This window comes from Ambystoma mexicanum, chromosome 2q (assembly GCF_040938575.1).
Source record: "Ambystoma mexicanum isolate Mex_15411 chromosome 2q, UKY_AmexF1_1, whole genome shotgun sequence".
NCBI lineage: Eukaryota > Metazoa > Chordata > Amphibia > Caudata > Ambystomatidae > Ambystoma > Ambystoma mexicanum.
The window spans coordinates 975,169,632-975,187,728 of record NC_090924.1 but is presented as its reverse complement, the minus strand read 5'-3'; the positions used below and the strand labels follow the sequence as shown (position 1 = coordinate 975,187,728).

Genomic DNA, 18,097 nt, shown 5'->3' with positions numbered 1-18,097 from the left:
GGTAGCACTTCAGAAAAACTGTCTTACACTGCTCCTGCATGCATTGTCAGAATAGCCAATCATCCCGATGAGGGCAAACACAAATTCTGCCCCTCAGCACAGCCACCACCTCTGAAGGCAACTGTAAGACAGGTTAATATTAGCACAAAAGGTCAAAAACAATAGGTAGTACTGCCTGAGCTCGAGATCAATCACGAAAGCAAGCATATGACGCCAACCTTGGCGCTCAAGGGAATGGTCGACATGCCTGCTTTGTTCTGAGAACTTGTGCCTCAGGTCCAAGAGGAGTTGCAGTCCCCTTTTGTACAAGGAAGTAGTGAGACCACTATCCATGGATCCTTCCGAAAAAACTGATGCCACCTTTCTCCAGTAGGGATGTGATCTTCTGCAGAGTATCGCATCAGAGTTTAACTCTGTTCTGAGAGCTCTCTCTGTCATGGCCTGACAAGATCTCGGTACAGTGCCCAGAGCCCAGACACCACAGGCAGACGTGGTGAGGACCCATAATTTTATCCTGCAGTCGTAGCATTTTGTAAAGCTAGACTTTGGGATCGAAGAAGACTTTTCTATGCAGTAAATCACTCAAAGCTGAAGCTTTCGGAAAAACAGAACTAAAGCTAATGGATGCTGCATGCGCCATTCATACCGACAATGACGTCAACAGAGGCTCTCGAATGACACTAGGGCATTGCATACAGCACCCTCTGCCGAGAATATTTTTTTTTTCCGAAGCAGCAAAGCTGACGAGATGCATCACCACAAGATGAGGAATAGGTGGGTGGACAATCCATTCAAAGTGTGGTTTGCAGTGTGTGCAAATAACCAACATTTACACCAACCACATTTTTAAAATGTGGTCTTCAACCAGGTTGTCCCCACTTACATACTTTAAGCAACTATTCCACTCAATCACCACCAACACCCTTAGTTGCACCCACTTCCAACTATAGACCAAGCTAGGGCCGATTTTTTTTTTTTTAACCGTGCAAAGCTGATTGACATGTTTATCTTAAAGGATATTTGTACCGCAACCACCACCAGAGTGGTCCCCTGGCAGATCTGAAAATGAGAGTTCGTGGGAAGCAGCGGGGAAAAGCTTCAGTTCGGTTAACACCGTTCACTGAGCTTGGGGTGCTTTCCGGTGGGTAGCCATTGCATGCTGTTGTGCGACAGTGGTTTTGTTTAGTTGTTGGTGTAATGAAGTTTGTTTGGTTTGTTGCGTTTGGTTAGAGTTGGTGTATGAAGAGGGGTGAAATTGTTAGTGAGCTGGTTATTGGCATTGCTGTCTAGAAGTGGTGCTAAATTTCCACGATGTGGTGTGTGAATATCTCTGCATGTCTATCTAGATCCGGCAGTGGCTAATACTACCAATCCCTTCTATAGATGACGCACACCAATATTCACAACTATATCCAAATGTGGCATTGGCCCACCTTCAAAAATCTGTCTATATGCCAAGCAAGCTTGCATTCATAATTCTATCGAAATCTGGCATCTAATATTCCCAATGCAGTCAGGATGTGGCAATGGCTAATAGCTAGTCTATCTATAAGTGGCACTGGCAGACATTCACAATCCTATCCATTTGTGACACAGGCTATTGTTCACAATGTTATCTAAGTGTAGCACATGCTAACATTCACAATCCTATCTAGATGGTACACATTTACGATGCCATCCAAGTGTGGCACATGCCAACATTCACAGTTCCATCTAAGTTCCATGCAACGAAAACTGCTGCAAACTACACATGCAAAGCAGTAACAAATTCTGTACCTCATTCCATGTCATAGGTTCTGTTCTGAAGAGCGAGCTTGTCAGTTCAACTGACAACCGTTTCTTGTAATCCTGTGGCTTGTCCTCAGACATTCGGAACAGCACAGCAGCTGCATAGGTTGCTATTTGAGGTGAGGAGAAAAGGCAATGATTTAGGTCGCTCCTTTCATGTGGATGTACTGTAGCATACATTGATTAAACTTGCAACAAGGAAGGACAAAAAAAGTGTATGAATCAGGTAGTCTGTAGAAAAACAGACCATTAGGTTTTTGATGCGATTACTAGTGGAGAAGCAAGGATGCTGCAGGCAGGTTATGAGCAGATTACTAGTAATGCCAGGAGTGGTACCAAATGTATGAGTGTGGCATGGCAAATGCTAAAACAAGTTACTTTCTAGTTTTATTTTCCATACACTTGGTCACTACAATCACTAGCAGTAAATTAATAGCATTAAAGGCCTCCATCTCTCAGGTAAACTAATTCAATTGTACTACATAACACTAATATACCTAGTGGGTTGGGGCTGTAATAGCTTTAATACTTGAGAAAAACAAGTCTTTTTGGCTACTTCGTATGGGTCGGCAAACACTTGTTTGTATACAATTTAGCATCAAACCCTAACCTTGCTCTTGTTAAGCCAAACAGGATAGCCATGATCGATGGTCCAAAAAATTTCCCCATCACTAGTCTACTGAAAAGTAACAAGCATGGGTCTGGCAGGGATTCACATGCGCATGAATATTCCCAGTCAGGCTGGGAATCATCAGTAAATCATTTTTTTTAAAGCTTCATTTCTCCTAACCAATCACTGAGCTCTGGGTCATACTGCCCACAGCCAATGACTGCCCTCTACCCAAGCCCCTCCTCTGGCAGCCATAAGTGGCAGTAGGACCAAGAGAAGAGTCGCAGAGGGTTAGGCAGGAGGCTTTGCATGTGAATCCATGCTGGAGAGCAGTTACAAGTAACTTGTTCCTTCTCCAGCATGGGGTCTGGCATGGATTCACATGATCATGAATAAAGACTATAGCAGTACACATGCACAACCACAGGAGTTGGCAAGGCTCAACAGAAGCATCTCCTCCTCCCCAGGCTCACCTTCAAGAGACCAGGTTGGGCAGCACTGCTTGGCACTCTGGACTCTTCCCTGGAATCCCCGTTGACGCAGTAAAATTTCATGAAGGTGTGCGGCGATCTCCATGTCGCAGCCCTGCAGATGTCCAGCAGGGGCACACCAGACAGGAATTCCTTTGTAGCAGCCATCGCTCTTGTAGAGTGGGCTCTGACAGCCAGGCAGCGTTCTGTATGGCAACCGGTGACGGTGGTTGATACAGCTGGAGGGCCACCTGGAAATGGAAGCCCTGGATTGGGCCTTTCCATGGTTCACTGGACCAAAGTTCAGAGAGCCAAGATGTTTTTCCCAGAAACCGAGCAGGCCACAAAACTTCAGCACTCTAGCCACAGCCGGCAACACTAAGTCCTTTCAGCCAGCGACCTATGAGTCAAAAAACACCAAGGGCTCGTTTAGATGGAAGTCCGACAGCACCTTGGGCATGATGGAGGGGTGCGTTTGCAGTACCACCCTCATGGAAAGTCAAGTAAGGTGGTTTACAGGAGGGGGTCCCGTATTCTCCCCACTGTCGTGCAGAGGTGATGGCCACGAGAACAACTGTTTTCCACGACAAAAAGGTGCATAATGCATAGGCTAGAACGGAGGCCCCATGAGCCCATTGCGCTCCCACGACGGGGCCAGAGCCTTCACCTGTGGGAACGAGTGGAATAGTCCCTGGAATTCCTTGACCAACTGGTGTGACCACAATGATTGTCGACCTGGAGATCTGGTGTAGCAGGAACTAGCCGCCAGATGAACCTTGAAGGCGTGGGCCAGCCCCGACTTGGTCAACGACACCAAATATGGAAGTACCCAACGCACAGTGGCTCGATCTTCTGGGAATGACAAATAGCAAATTTCTTCCATTGGAGTCGTAGCCTTTCAAAGTAGACGATTCTCTAGTGCCCAACAGTCTGCCGGGAGATCATAGCCCCCAAAACGTAACGCTGCAGGAGCCAGGCCTTCAGGTTGTGACCCTGGATCATGGCACCTCCTTCAATGGTGAGAAGATCCATGGTGAGAAGATCTGCGACCACCGGCAGCTTTACTGGTGGAGATGTCGACAGGCGGAGAAGGTCCCGGTACCAGTTCTGCCTCGGCCACGCTGGTGCAATGATCATCCGGCACCTTTTGAGCGGACCGATGACTTGCAGTAACAGAAGAAACACAAGAAAGAGGCCTCCCAAGGGAAGGAGAATGCGTCCCCCATGCTCCCCTGCTTGGGAACCCTGCTGGCAAACCTCTGGCACTTCGTGTCCTTCGCAAACAAGTCAATCTGGGGATTGCCCATTTGAGGAACAGGTTCTCCACTAGGTCCGGCCAAAGTTCCCATTCATGGCAAGAGCGGAGCTCCCTGTTCAGAGAGTTGGCGACTGCTTTACTCCTGCCAGATGAAACGGGATAAGTAACATACCCTGGGCAACAGCCTAGTGCCATAAGTCTTGCACCTCCTTGGAGAGAGCTGGGGACCTAGGGCACCAGTTTCCTGATGTAAAACATTGTGGTGGTATGGTTTGCGAAGACCCGCACCACCTTGCCCTTGAGGAATGGCAGGACCGATTTGAGGGCCCAAAACAATGCGTGCAGCTCCAGAACGTTGATGTGCAACATCTCCTCTGGCAGCCACAGGCCTCTAGCGTGAAGACTTCCGTTGTATGTGCTCCCCATCCTTCCATGAAGTGTCTGTTACCACCTCCTGGTGTGAGTGCGCATGCCCCACCACCTCATCACCCGACAATCCCTCGTCGAGCGTGATCTTGTCCTGGAAGCTTCGACACCTGAATCCAACAGGCGTCGAGGAACTCATGCAGGCTGCAGATGCGTCTTCTGCAGAACAGAATGAAGTATATGCATGACGACATGTATAGTAGGGACTTGATGGACCTCACCCTTGCAACATTCAGGGCCAACAGCCATTGTACCTTGCCCTAGATGGCCACGATGCTCAGCTCCAGCAGCGACGCCAGGCACAACACTTAGTCGGGTTCCAAGAAACAGCATGTCCTGTGATGGCAGTCACAGGACTTTGCAAAGTTATCGAGAACCCCAGGTCCGTTAGGAGTTATAGTGTCTTTGTTGTGTGGTCAACAGCGATGTCCTTAGAGTTCACCCCGATGAGCTAGTCGTCCAGGTACACCGCCACCGGGACCAGGCACTTGAACACTCGTGGGGCAAACTTCAACCCGAAGGGAAAGGCCTTGAACTGGTAATGTTATCCTTGCACCATGAAGTGTAGGTACTTACGGTGTTCCTTGTGAATGGGAATGTGGAAATAGGCATTTTCAAGTCCAGCGACAATCGAAAATTCCTCCACCCACCCTCCCTTCCTCCTGTCCTAGTACATGCTGAAGGGTCACCATCCAAAACTTTTTGGACTTTACATACTTGTTGAGACGGTGGAGGGCCAGAAAGGGCCTCCAACCGCTGTCTTCTTTCGACAAGAAAGAAGAGTACACTCGGAGCACCGGAGCCTCTTCGGGACGAGCTCCATCACCCCCCCTTTTTTTTATTAACATGGCCCGTACCTCCAGCAGCAGCTGAGGGACGTGGTTTTCCTGACAGGCCACTGGTGGTATCCTTGGACACTTCCGTTGGAACTCTAGGGTGTGTGGACGTCCAGCACCCAACAGCTAGTGGAGATGGTCTTCCAGTGCACCAGCTGACCTCCCACTGGGGTGCATGGGTGGTGGCCTAACTCTACAGCCGGTTCAGTCTTGTTTCGACATAGACGGGCTCCCGACGATTTCGGGGGCTAACTGTAGGACGAGAAACCACCTCCGAAACTTAGGAACTTGGGATTTCCCCTCTAGACGTCCAAAAGGACGGTTGCCATTGCTCTGTTCGATTTGATGGCCTGGAGAGACTCGTCCACAGTCTTGCCAAACAAATTGTCCCTGTCGGAGGGCATGCCCAACACCTTCGACTGAACATCCTGCAGAAACTCATGACCCTCAGTCAGCCTCGCCAATGGTGGCAAACGCCATTGCCCATTTGGCAGTATCATGTGTCGGCAATGTCCGTGGCCACTGTAATGGCGTGGTCCGACACCACCTCGCCTTGCTGTAGAATCTCACCTCAGCACGCTTGTTGTTGCGGAGGCAGTCTAGGAGAGCCCCCCCCCCCCAAAATCGAACGAAAGTTTTAACGTGCCACGATGGTGAGGGAGTTAGCAGCTATTGTTGCCAGACTAGATCACTTTGCCCCATGGCATCCAGGAGGGCACTGAGGAGGAGCCTGAAGACTTTTTGGCCGCTGCCTAAACCAGTCTGGAGACAGCTGGGACCATAAGCACGTGGGCAAAGAGTTGGCACTCTAATTCTTCTCGTAGCGATCCCTCTTCACCGGATCAAAGGAAGGGTCCTTGATGAGGGACAGACCCTCATCCCAAATGTCATAACGCGATCAAATGCACGGTCTTCCCCTTTGCCTCCCGGCGCTGGTAAAGGATACCCTCCTTCTCCAGGATGAACTGGAACAGCTCCGAGGCCCTGAAGATCATGGCATGGAATGAGCCTCTCGTCAGGCAGTGAAGATGTGGCCGGCGGAGACGGGAGATCGCCTGGCCGCCGTTGTCTGCCAGTTGTTGCAGTATCTAGTTCTGTGTCACCCCCTCGGTGTGGGAGAGGGAGGCAAGGGGTTAAGAGGCAGGGGGGGGGTGAACTCTCCTCTTGGGTGGAGGTTCCCCCGATGGCCTTGGCATCGTGGGTGGGGTTGCCGGCGCCAGGCAACCTCGTCTGGATTTCCGAGCACAGGGTATGCAGAGCTGTAAGCATTTCCACCGAGATAGCCCCAGGTGGCTGCTGGTTTGGAGGCAATGGGAACCAGGGCGTTTGCGGCTTAGGCTGATCCGCTCCATTGTCACCCCCTTGTTGCTCATCGGTCTCCTCCTCGTCATCCAAGTCGGTCGGGATTCCCCCGTAGGACCTGCTCTTGACAAATCTCCCCTCCTGGAGGAGCAGAGGCTGGTGAGCTCTTCCTCGGAGGAAATGTCTGTGCCCTGGAGGACTACCACCCCCTGCGACCAGGGGGTGAAATGATGGGTATCACTTTCTCCAGAGTCTTCTCGATGGGCTGGAAAGAGGATCCCTCAAATTAGGGGCCGTGCCCTGCTAATACGCCCCAGAGGCCTTCGTGAGGGATGTCACTTCTACTTAGATGAAGTGTGGGTCTTTGCCTGATGCAGCTAGGCCTTCGCAGTCCTGATTTTAGGGGGGGGGGGCGAGGGGAGGTCGTGACCACACTCCCCATATCCTTCTCTGTCGGTACAGCTTGGGTCTTCTCAAAAAGCATACCTAGATGGTCCGACTTCCTATTTGAAGAAATAGGAGCGTTGGCTCATGGTCAAAGGTGCTGGAGATGCTGAACTCTCCCTGGCTGTCGAGGAGCCAGTCACAAGGCCCTCCTGGAAACAGTGGACTCGCAGGGCTTCGCCTTATGTTGGGCACCCATGGAAGGGGCGCCCTCAAAGGTCTTCGAAGACTGCTTAATTTTCTTCTGGGCAGAGGAGGCATGCTGCAGGGACTCACCCAGAGCAGGGGACTTGGCCTGCAGCCACTCGTTGATGTCGCTTGTGTCGGTCAGCCCACGTGGCACCATCTGCCGACAAGACACGCAGTCGTCCTCCACATGCTTCTGGTCAGAATGCAGGCAGTAGAGGCAAAGGTAATGTCCATCGTCTGAAAAGAAGTTTTGTAGGTTGCAGCCGGGTAAACCAAAGAGGTGCCGAGTCCTTCTCTGCAAAATCCATGCATGCAGGCCTTGAAGCTTCTGGAATCCTCCAAGAAGCTCTCGACAAAATTTGCCCGAGGGGTGCTAAAGAATCTGAAAATGGGTCCCTGTTAATAGGTGGCGCTTGAGGTTGGATTGACAAAAAAAAAAACTTTAAACTCCCAACACCTGAACATGCGGTAAAAATCTGAAGATGGCTGCCAGAGGAGGGGGCTTAGGTAGAGGGCAATCATTGGCTGGGGGCAGTATGACCCAGAGACCAGTGATTGGTTGTTAAGAGAAAGACATAGCAGAAGTGAAACAGATTAGCTGGATACCAGAAGTCTAATCCATTAGCGTTGTGTGCCATATATTAAAAGATAATGATATTGCACGTTGTCAGGTGGCTGCAAGAAGACTGAAGTACCTTGCAGCAAACGTGAATAGCTTGAAGGACAAACTGGCAAGTGTTGTCTTGGTATAGACCAGTTTTAGCCTCAGGCAGACTCGTGTTCCTGGGAGCGAGACAAGCATATCATGTTAGTCTTAGCCCAGTCCCAGAAATCAAGGAAACAGATAGTGGGGCTTTGTGTAATTTTACTGTGCTCTACAAGTTCCTGGTAGGCATGAAGAAAACAGGAAGGCTGTAACCTAGGGCTATCATGCAAGGTTTAAAGAATAACAGTTCCAGAGTTACATACTCAAAACAAGTGCCAACAAGGTTTTTTGCCCAACAACTGCACTGAAATGACCAATTTGGGAGGTGGAGGAGGGGGGGGGGTAAACACATGCCCTTAATTTAGTCAGTAGCCAGAAATACATCACCAGATCAGGAAAGCCTGATCTGAAGCAAGCCTCCAAATCTCTCCCAACTACGGCTCACCTTTCACTTCACCATCTGCTAGACTACATACAGGGACTAGCATGTAAACAGGAGCTTCATGAACGCTGCAGTCACATTATGCAATCAATACAACTCCAAACAAGACCAGCAGATTCACAGCGTTCAAGCACCGGCAGCCAATCAAATACAACTAGCACCGGTTTCACACACCAAGTCTTACGTTTATTCCAGAACTAGGTGCCATGCTGCCACCAAAGTGGCAGCAATGCATTATACAAGACAGCGTGTAACTGGTTCTGGAGAGAAAACTCACGGATGACATGGTTGTGAAATCAGGGACTACCAAACCTGAAATTGCAGGAACGGTAACACTACAATGGTTTAGTGGCACCAACACAAGCTTACCAGTCACCTGCCATCAGATTTTCAGACTGAAATAGTTATATGAATGTGTACTACTAAAAGCTGAAGGTGGCATCCAAGGTGGACTTTACCTGAAGCCTGCATGTAGGTTGCTTAAGTAAAGTTGTCCCTGCTGACGTTAGGCCATGATCATAGGCCATGACCATGCACAACTTACCAACACCTTCATTTCTAGAGTGAAGTAATTCCGTCAATGGTGCAGTTGCTCCCTCAGCCTCAATAGCTTCGGCGGCTTCTTTGTCCTGTGCCAGTTCACAGAGTACTCCTGCAGCAACTCTCTGGATGTTCTCAATGGGAGAATACAATAGCTAAAAGAAATAAGGCAGTTAATAGCAGCAAGTTTATAAGGCTTGCTGTGTCTACCAGTACAACACAACATGAAGAATCCATAATCAACAACAGTACATGAGCCAATGTTCATCTGGTGTTTAGCTTTGAAAATGCTAGTTATACAAATGGATCACAAACGTTCTTGCTGGCAAACTGAGATTGAAGATTTTTACAGGAATGCTCACTGCTGTAAACGTGTACATGCTGTAAATAAGTTTGCCACTTGGGAACTTTTGGCATTGGCTGTTGGGAGCATCTTCCCATAGATCAGGGAGTGTCGAGATTTGATCTAGAGAGATCACTTGTCCCTGAAAGGAGGCAGGCTGCATTATTACAGCACCGATCTTTCATGAATCACCGATTGTAATTTCCCTACACATGGGGAGTCTTAAGAGTTGCCTTGACTCACCAGGCTTTCCCTTTCCTGACTTCAGCCAGTTTCCCCTTCAACATACCCTACCCATAGTGGCAGCCAGCCTGCGGAAACAAATCAACTGTACTCAGAACGATTGGCACAGCCAACAGTGATGGGCACAGTACAGAAAACAAATAGTTTCAGGTGAATGAGGATAATGTAATGGGTTGACTCCTACAAGTGGAGTTCTCCCAAATTGGTAAGGTTAGCAAAACATGCACGTATTTAATCCAGTTGCCTGCAACCTTTGGGTCGCCAGACTACAACTCCCATGTCCTTGCCCCATTGCGGATAGTTAAGGCTGATGGGCATGCATCTGGAGAGCAGAACTGTGTTCAGGAACACCCATAGACAATTCAAATTTGTCAAACCAGTAAGTGAACTGTCCAACGCTAGTCGGTACAGAAACGACCTAAGGAACACACCTACCTGTACAAACAATGGAATAGTATTTAAACCTCTGATAACAATTCGATTGTGGACATCACGTGCCAAGATATGCAGGGCACCAGTACATCCCTCTACAATTTCTTCCATTCGAACTCCCTCCTTGAAAACAAAGTCAAAGGAAAATGATAAATGCAAATCTAGCATTTAACAGCAAACGTGAACAGTTGGCTACTATGCATACATCACTGTACCTACCACAAATTGCTGTTGTGTCCCACCCATTGAAGTGCGTCGTTGAGTGTCCTGATGTGCTCGAACCAGCAACTGCACTAATCTGGGAATTGCACCTTGTTCCCGCAGTGGGGCATGATTAGCAGGGCAAAGTGCCAGATTGCGTATAAGTCCCACAGTAGCCTAGGGAAAATATAAATTGCTGAAATCTTGTACAATTGTGCTTTACAAATCAAGAGTAACCAACCTTTGTACAGGCTTAAAAATAACCTTCCTCCAATAAAATAAAGCTTTAATTATGAATCTGAGCGATGCTTAAGACAGGGAACTGACCATGACAGTGATCTGGATCAACAAAACACTAGCAGCAGCATCTTTATTCTCAAATGAGCAAATATTTACATCTGCCCAAAAAGGCATTCCCGTGGTTTTAGTCAATTACCCGCCCATCCCCTGTAGGATCAACTAATTAAAATTATGCACAAAGAGCTAATGTTACGTCCAGTGCAGCTATACTTGCCTGGAATTCAAACAAATTGGATGGCGTGTAAAAGTCATTTCATTTTGAAAGCCCTACAAAAACTGCGTGCATTAGTCCCTCTCGTGCTCTAACATGCCTGTCTTATGCACCAAGTACTTAATCACAAATAGGTTTGTAACATTTTAAATTAAAAGTACCTTTATTAGTGGCCAATGAGAGGGCGGGTGTAAAAGTTTGACCACAACTGGTAGTCCATAATGAAGACGCACTGCATTTTGCGCCATCTCTGCTTCCTGGTGCCTGCTCGTTAGATGACGAAGTGCACAGATAGCAGGTTCTGTAATGTCCTCCCGGTCACCAGCACGTAAAACTGTTCGCACAAGAGCTTCAATACCACCAACTTGACAGACCATCATTTTATTCTTATAATTGTTGCATGTCAAGTTGGAAAGAATGCCAGCTGCACAGGTTACAACATTGATGTCATCAGAGCCAAGCAGTTGGACAAGTGTTCCAAGAAGACCTTCCATGCCTTCCTGTTGGTAGTAATGGGAATACATTAATAGAATGACTTAGGCCAACTACTTCAATAGAAACATTAAAACTGCTGTACTGAGATTAACATTGCAATTTAACAGTGTCAAGCCAGATCCATTGATGCTCAGACACAGACAAGGATGCAACACAACTAACAATTTACCACATTCCCTGCAAATTAGAACGTGGTCAGTTGAAGGTTTCAAGTTGAGGCATGGTGCATAAAACGCAAGCTTTGTCTCCTGCATGGCATGGGAACTCTTGGTCAACCCAGTAATAATGGCACATACAGGAGTTTTCAAGTGCCAGCTTCTAAATACTAGTTGTGCCAATATTAAAATATATATACTTTGGTAGTTTGTAATGTCCCCCAATTTCAGAGAAGAACTTTTTGCAACTACTAGACAGCGAACAGTGGAATAGGAAAACCAATTTGAATCTAATTCAGAAGGTGGACAAAACACTTCTGGCAATCCGGAAAATTGGGCTTGTTTTGTTAGTTTAACTACACTTTGTGCCTGCCAGGAAAATCGAGACGGCCACAGTTAATATGAAGGCTTCAAACAGGTGTACCTTTGCCCCCTCCAAAACCATGACAAAATAGATCGCTCCAGCCTTGGCTGATCTCTGCAATCTCTTGCCACTGGAGTTTTCCAAACTTTTAAGCACTCCCTACCCCTCTGTTCCGGCAAACTACTGCCCTTTGTCCATCACCCCTTTCCTGGGTAAAAACTCCCGGAGAAGCTGGCCATCTCCGCTCACCCTCCACGCAGAAACTGCTGGTTGCTTCCACGACCATCAGTCTGGCTTTAGAGCATCCAGAGGCACAGCGACTGCTCTTCTGAACACCTGTGAAGACCTGCTCTCAAAACCTCGACAACACTCACCCTGTCCTCAATTCTTCCTGACCTCTCATCCGACACAGTAAACCACAACATCCTGATCACACATCTGAATGACACCCTGGGAATCACAGGTCAGGCTCTGGCATGGTTAACCCTCCTTCCTTTCCAACTGCCCATGCCAGGTGGAACCTGGGTCCTTTCTCTCTACTATCACCCCATCAACCTGTGGCGTTCCCCAGGTTTCAAATCTATGCGCCCCCCCCCCCCCCCTCACCCCCTGGCTCTTCAATGTCCACATGTCTGCCCTTGGACGTGCAATTGCCACCTTCATCTCCAACTTTGCGTTATGCGGATATGACAACTCTCCTTCAGGCTACCCTCAGCCATAATCGGACCATGCGCAATTTAGTCATGTGTGCTGCAAACGACAAAAAAATAAAAGTGTACCTGCTCCCGCTTTCCCACTCGCGCTGGCGCTCTCCCACTCTGGCCCTGCACCCAACCTGCAAGGCAAAAAGCCTTCAGGTCAACTTTTGACAGCTCTAAACTACCAGCTACACCTCAAAAGGTACTCTTCCTTTTCTCACCTTCCCCCAGCAGCTCACTGAGCCCTGGTTCTCTCAAGGCTGAAATACTGCAACAGCCTCTTTTTCCAACCTCCCTTCCTCTGTAACTCATCCAGAGCAGAACTACAAGACTTATCCTTGTCCTCAAGCCGAGAGACTGCATCACTTATGCGCTGAAATCCATACACAGGCGCCCTGTGGCTGCCAGGATAAAGTCCAAGACACTCGAACATGGTCCAGAAGGCTTTCTGGGACCTTGCCCACAAGGCTTTCTTGGGGCCTGGGACCTACCATCTGCAATGCTGCCTACCTAAATACGGTCCGTCCCCGAGCCCTCCGCTCATCTACCTCCAACCTTCTGTGAGGGAGCGGGTTCTCAAGCAGAGATTCAGGGTGAGATCTTTATCCTCTGCAGGGGCATCCCTCTGGAATAGCCTCCTTGCTGCACTCATCTTGCGCCAGAGTTCCAGAAACTCACCCTCTACCCTACTAACATTTCTCCGCTCTAGCCTTTTCCCTCCTTTTCCACGCAGCCTGCTGACTGGCTGCCTGGTGTAACTCAGTCACAGGTCCCCGGCACCCTCGCCAGTCCTCTTGCACTTACCTCATCATTACTGCACTTGGTGAATGACCCATGAGTGTGACATCTCTCAGCAGTTACCCCAGCTTGACTGACTGGGCGCACTTGATTCCCCATCCTCCCCATCCCACTCCTGCAACTGTGTGCGCACTTGCACAATCTGAATCCGCCATGCCTTGACCGTATGCTTTTCCCCTCCTTGCATGGTGGCGCCTCAATGCGCTGGTAAAACCGCAGAATTGTTGTCGGATCCATTTACTGTTCTCTAAATGGTTTAATTGTATTATGTGCACTTGTTCATGCACCCAACGTGCAGACTGGTATCGTTCAGAAATTCAAGGGCTCTGAATGACCTTTTCCTCCTCCCTCATTGAGCGCTTTGAAACACTTGCTTTGTGTATAGGCCCTTCACAAACAAAGCCATACTGCAAGGATCAATAGTTATCATGCCTTGTTCTTTCGAGAGAGGGGCGCCTGCTACCTTTTTTGTATTTTAGAAAGGAACTTGGGGTTGGTCGCCCTAGGTTACCTGGGGGCAACCAGACGTGGACTCCCTGCTCACTGTGCTTAGAGAGGCTCAGCTTCACCTCACTGATGATGCCAAACAAGGCTGAAACACGTGTATGGGGTTGCTGATGGTACTCTTGTTCAGAAAGGAATTGCCATAGCATGTCGGTGCTGGACTGCCCTTGTGGGCGGGACAAAGACTGATATGCAAATGGATATTTCCCATCTGTGAAGGTACAGTGAGCAAAAAGCAATGGCTGCGAACTCTCAATGTGGTTAATAACCACTGAACAGGTTATCATGCCTTGTTCTTTCGAGAGAGGGGCGCCTGCTACCTTTTTTGTATACTGCAAGGATCAACTCACAATTCCACTAGAATAAATTTTTGTACTGTAACCGGCTTACTTCCATGTGCCAAAACCGCAGTTCTTTAGCAATACCCCTGACCAACTAAATTCAACCTTGGAAAGATGAATGCCAAGTTAGTTTGGCCAGGATGCCATTATCCTGAGGTGGTGCGGTTACTTGAAAACTAATGACTTGCCATTGAGTTAACACCTTGCTGGCTTTAAAGCAGCACTAAGGAAGTAGGGCCTTTCACAAGACTGCCGGCCTCAACAGATCTTTGCAGTTTCTAGACATTAAATCTGGTGTAGTTGGACTTCCACTATGCCTACAATCTCAGGAAACCACAGCTAGCCGGCCAAGCCAATCGCCTGGGAGCTAGGAAAACTACATTAAAGATAATCTCCATCTGAGTGTAAGGTATGTATACCACGTCTGGACAAGCACGGCCACCTATGTACTCTAGAATGGAACTTATGGTTAAGCGAATCCAGTCTAGCAACGCGTACAGCCATCCATGCTGTATCACCACGCCCCCCCACTCCCCTCCCCCCCGACGTACCCAACACGTGCCCTTAGTATAAATCGACAACCTACAACAAATGTTGGTCTAGCTGGGCACACAGCAAGTCTTGGCACAGCCTTCAATCCTAAACCACCACCACCTGCCCACATGCCTGACATCCAAGCTGCTTACTGGAGTCTAGCCAGCCCACCCAAGCACTAACCTGGCAAAATGCACACATGCAGAACTAGTGAATAGAGTATGGCACAAGGGTTCTGCGCTGGTCTTGGAAGCAAGACCACGTAGAGCAACTACACATTGAATCCCAGATCCATGCTTCGTAAACCGAACTCCAGTACAGAATTAGTTATTAAAAAAATAACTTGGAATCTCCCACACATGGACTTCAGTCCCTGAGGGCATTCTAACCCCAAAGCACATGGAGGCCATACAAACAGGGAAGGGCACTACATAAATGACACACAACCTCCAAGCTCACATTCAAGATAGTCTGCATCACCAACACCACTGTCCAAAATGCATCACCAACACCACTGTCCAAAATGCATCACCAACACCACTGTCCAAAATGCAATCAACTTCACAGAATATGCATCGGGACAATACAACAGTAAAAGGCAAGATATAGACAGACTAATGAAAGAGCAAGAAGCACAGAAAACATGCATTTTTCCAGCTTGGCTGCAAGCCTTCCCACCATCAGGCTGACTCGCACCTTCTGGCGGTTCAGGAAAGTTGTATATGGCCATTTGTCTGAACTATTCTACACCATAGACTCACCCAGAAATATGTACTACTCCCTCCTTTGCATAGCTCTTTGTTGCGGTCGAGCTAGATTTACACACACCTACTTGGAACATAGCTGCAAGAAAAAGGATGCAACTTGGGTCCAGTCTGCCACCATCTTACAATATGCAACCAAGGCACCATGTTCAGTATACCCCTCAGAGGTATTACTGCGCTATACAATGATATTGTTCAGGTGATGGCTCTTGCAATGTCAAAGGCACTTACAATTTAGCATCTAGCTAAATAAGAACTGCTTCAGCTTGCTAAGGACTATTGCATAAAGATGGGTCTGGTCAATGACAACATGTAGAGAATGGCAGAATGGTTAGTTTCACGGAGGTGCAAAACCTATTGAGTTGAAGCTGGACAGCAACAGAGGATCATCCCGGTCTGCATTGGATTAAGCGCTCAAGGAACTGACTAGGCAAATCTGGCTGGAAACTATGCACCCTTACCTGTTTAGTTGCAGCATCTGAAAGATTTCTCAGAGTCCAGAGACAGTTCTGAACAAGCCGCTGGCTTTGATCTGTAAGGTGAAGTCCTAATGCCTGCATGCCACCTAGAAAACAAATAGTGCAGTGACCAGTGACCAACCACAAGGTAGGTAGCTTGAAACTCAAAAAAATAAACTTGTGCCAAAAATGAAAATCCATCGTTAGTTTATACAGGACTGCTATTTAAAAGCAATTAAACTGTCTTTGCCGCCCCCCCCGCCGCGTTTTACAAACTAAGTTGCTGTTGATGCAACTTCTGTTCGCCAAAAAAGGTATAAATTGAGAAAAATAGTACACTTCAGCAAACACAATTAGGCATCAAAATAAACATACCAGCTTCAACAATGGCAGGTTTGTTACTTGAGCAGACAGACAGCACTTTCAGTACTCTGCTTGTGGTCCATAAAAGCTTTTCATAAGTATAGGTCCTCATTATGTTCACTAGTGCTTGAGGTCCACCACTTGCAAGAATTATCAACTAAAAAAGAAAAAAACATTAAATGTAGGTCTGTACATTCATAACGATCCCCCCCCCCTCTAATTCCCCCACCATATCCCCCCCCCCAAACTAGAGCCAGAGCAAATAAATCTGAGGTGGCCTGGAAAAGCTTTGTTTGGATGCGCTTAACCGCTAGACTTACAAGCACAGTTCATCAATTGTGGAAAACGCTATCAACATTCCTTTTTCAGTATAGAAGGGAGGGGGCGTTTCAGAGATCCAAGTGCATTCGTATTACTTGAATGTACAAACCTTGCTCTCTTGGTTGCCGTAAGCTAAAATTTGAAGACAATCTGTAGTGATGGCCAGGAACTTGACATTGGTCTTGTTTAGCAAAGCAACCATTTTCTGTAGCCCACCTGCTAGGCGGACAGCCATTTTAGCTCCTTCTTGATGCAACAAAAGGTTATGCAGTGTAGTGATTGCATAAAAGAGCACAGAGTCCACTGGAGAACTGAAACAAGACAAACCACATTTAAATAAAATAGAAACTTGTAGTTATAAAGATTGATAAGTGGAATATTAGTGTGTGTAAATACCCAAGCATTTTAACAAGTGCAGGGATGCCTCCCGATTTGAAGATTGCCAAAAGCCCTTCACGATGGTGGGAAAGGTTATGCAGAGTTCCTGCAGTGCAGCGTGCAGTTTCAACATCATTTGTATTCTGCATGGTCCGCACAATAGCAGACACCATTTGGGGGGAGCGCATGATGGCATGGCGTGAGGCTTCTTTTTTAGATAGTTGATGTACCATAACTGCAGCCTTGTTCACCACCACCTAAATAGCACACAAAAAACACAAATGTTAAATTAGTGTCACTTTAAATATCTCCACTGCTATAGTCCTTGTACTTTTAGATGCCTTTGCCCAGACAGTTACTCCGAGAAAACATTCCTGCATTCAGTGCAGTCCTGAAAGCCCCACAACTACGATTCCCTGTACATCAATGGAGGGATTCAAACCATTGAACTTCTTCCGTGTATACGTAGCAAAGTAAGCAGCCAAAAGTAAGACCATGTTAGGGCTCAAATGCAGATAATGCCCTTTGCCAGAGGGGTACTGCCAGCATGGATATGTGACCAGAGCTACTGGTTGCCAAGGGCCTAAAAAGGTTCGAGCTGTAGTAGAAACTATAGAGTTTAATGCCTGGGGCCTTCGGGGGCAGGGTGGGTGGACTGCAAGGACAAGGCTGCCCAAAAGCAAAAATCCCATCTATGGATGAGGCTGGAAGCCAGAATGGCCTGTGCACATCAAGTAAAGTGGCTACATCAAAGTGGCATCACTAACCTCTGCAACACCTAGAGGATGACTGGCAGCTGGATTGAAGATCAAGCATGGCCATTTTATTGTTTCAAACACTCACTGGCCAAACTCGTGTAAGGAGGAGGTCAATAGCAGGGGTTTTATACATACGCTAGGATTTGCTTTACTGCTTTTGGAGAGAGTACTACAACAATCACTGAGGAAAATGGTCCACTTCAGAAATTCGATTAGGAGTGGCAGGGTTGTGTTCCAAGATTAAAAAAAATGTATAAACAGATTTAGCAAATAACCAACAGCATTGTATAGGAGCAGGCAAGATGGACAATGTTCAGCACAATCAGAAAGAAGTTTCCTACAGAATGCTAAAGGGGCAAGATTATGACATCCCCTAATCTCCCCACCCCCGGGCATTTGTGGTTCAGGAGGGTAGCAAACTACAA

The 18,097-nt window shown here is 47.6% G+C and overlaps 1 protein-coding gene across 3 annotated transcripts in view; it reads right to left on the bottom strand.

The window, feature by feature from the left end:
* Window positions 1–18,097, bottom strand: part of CTNNB1 (catenin beta 1) — a 97,743-nt gene that overhangs the window by 21,528 nt on the left and 58,118 nt on the right. For all 3 annotated transcript variants that reach the window (XM_069648272.1, XM_069648271.1, XM_069648273.1), the window contains exons 5-13: window positions 16,933–17,171; window positions 16,646–16,847; window positions 16,228–16,372; window positions 15,856–15,959; window positions 10,903–11,241; window positions 10,249–10,407; window positions 10,033–10,152; window positions 9,016–9,166; window positions 1,777–1,898 (exon numbers count right to left, since the gene is read on the bottom strand). In XM_069648272.1, the coding sequence (XP_069504373.1) occupies window positions 1,777–1,898; window positions 9,016–9,166; window positions 10,033–10,152; window positions 10,249–10,407; window positions 10,903–11,241; window positions 15,856–15,959; window positions 16,228–16,372; window positions 16,646–16,847; window positions 16,933–17,171 (1,581 nt within the window). The remainder of the gene's footprint in view (window positions 1–1,776; window positions 1,899–9,015; window positions 9,167–10,032; window positions 10,153–10,248; window positions 10,408–10,902; window positions 11,242–15,855; window positions 15,960–16,227; window positions 16,373–16,645; window positions 16,848–16,932; window positions 17,172–18,097) is intronic.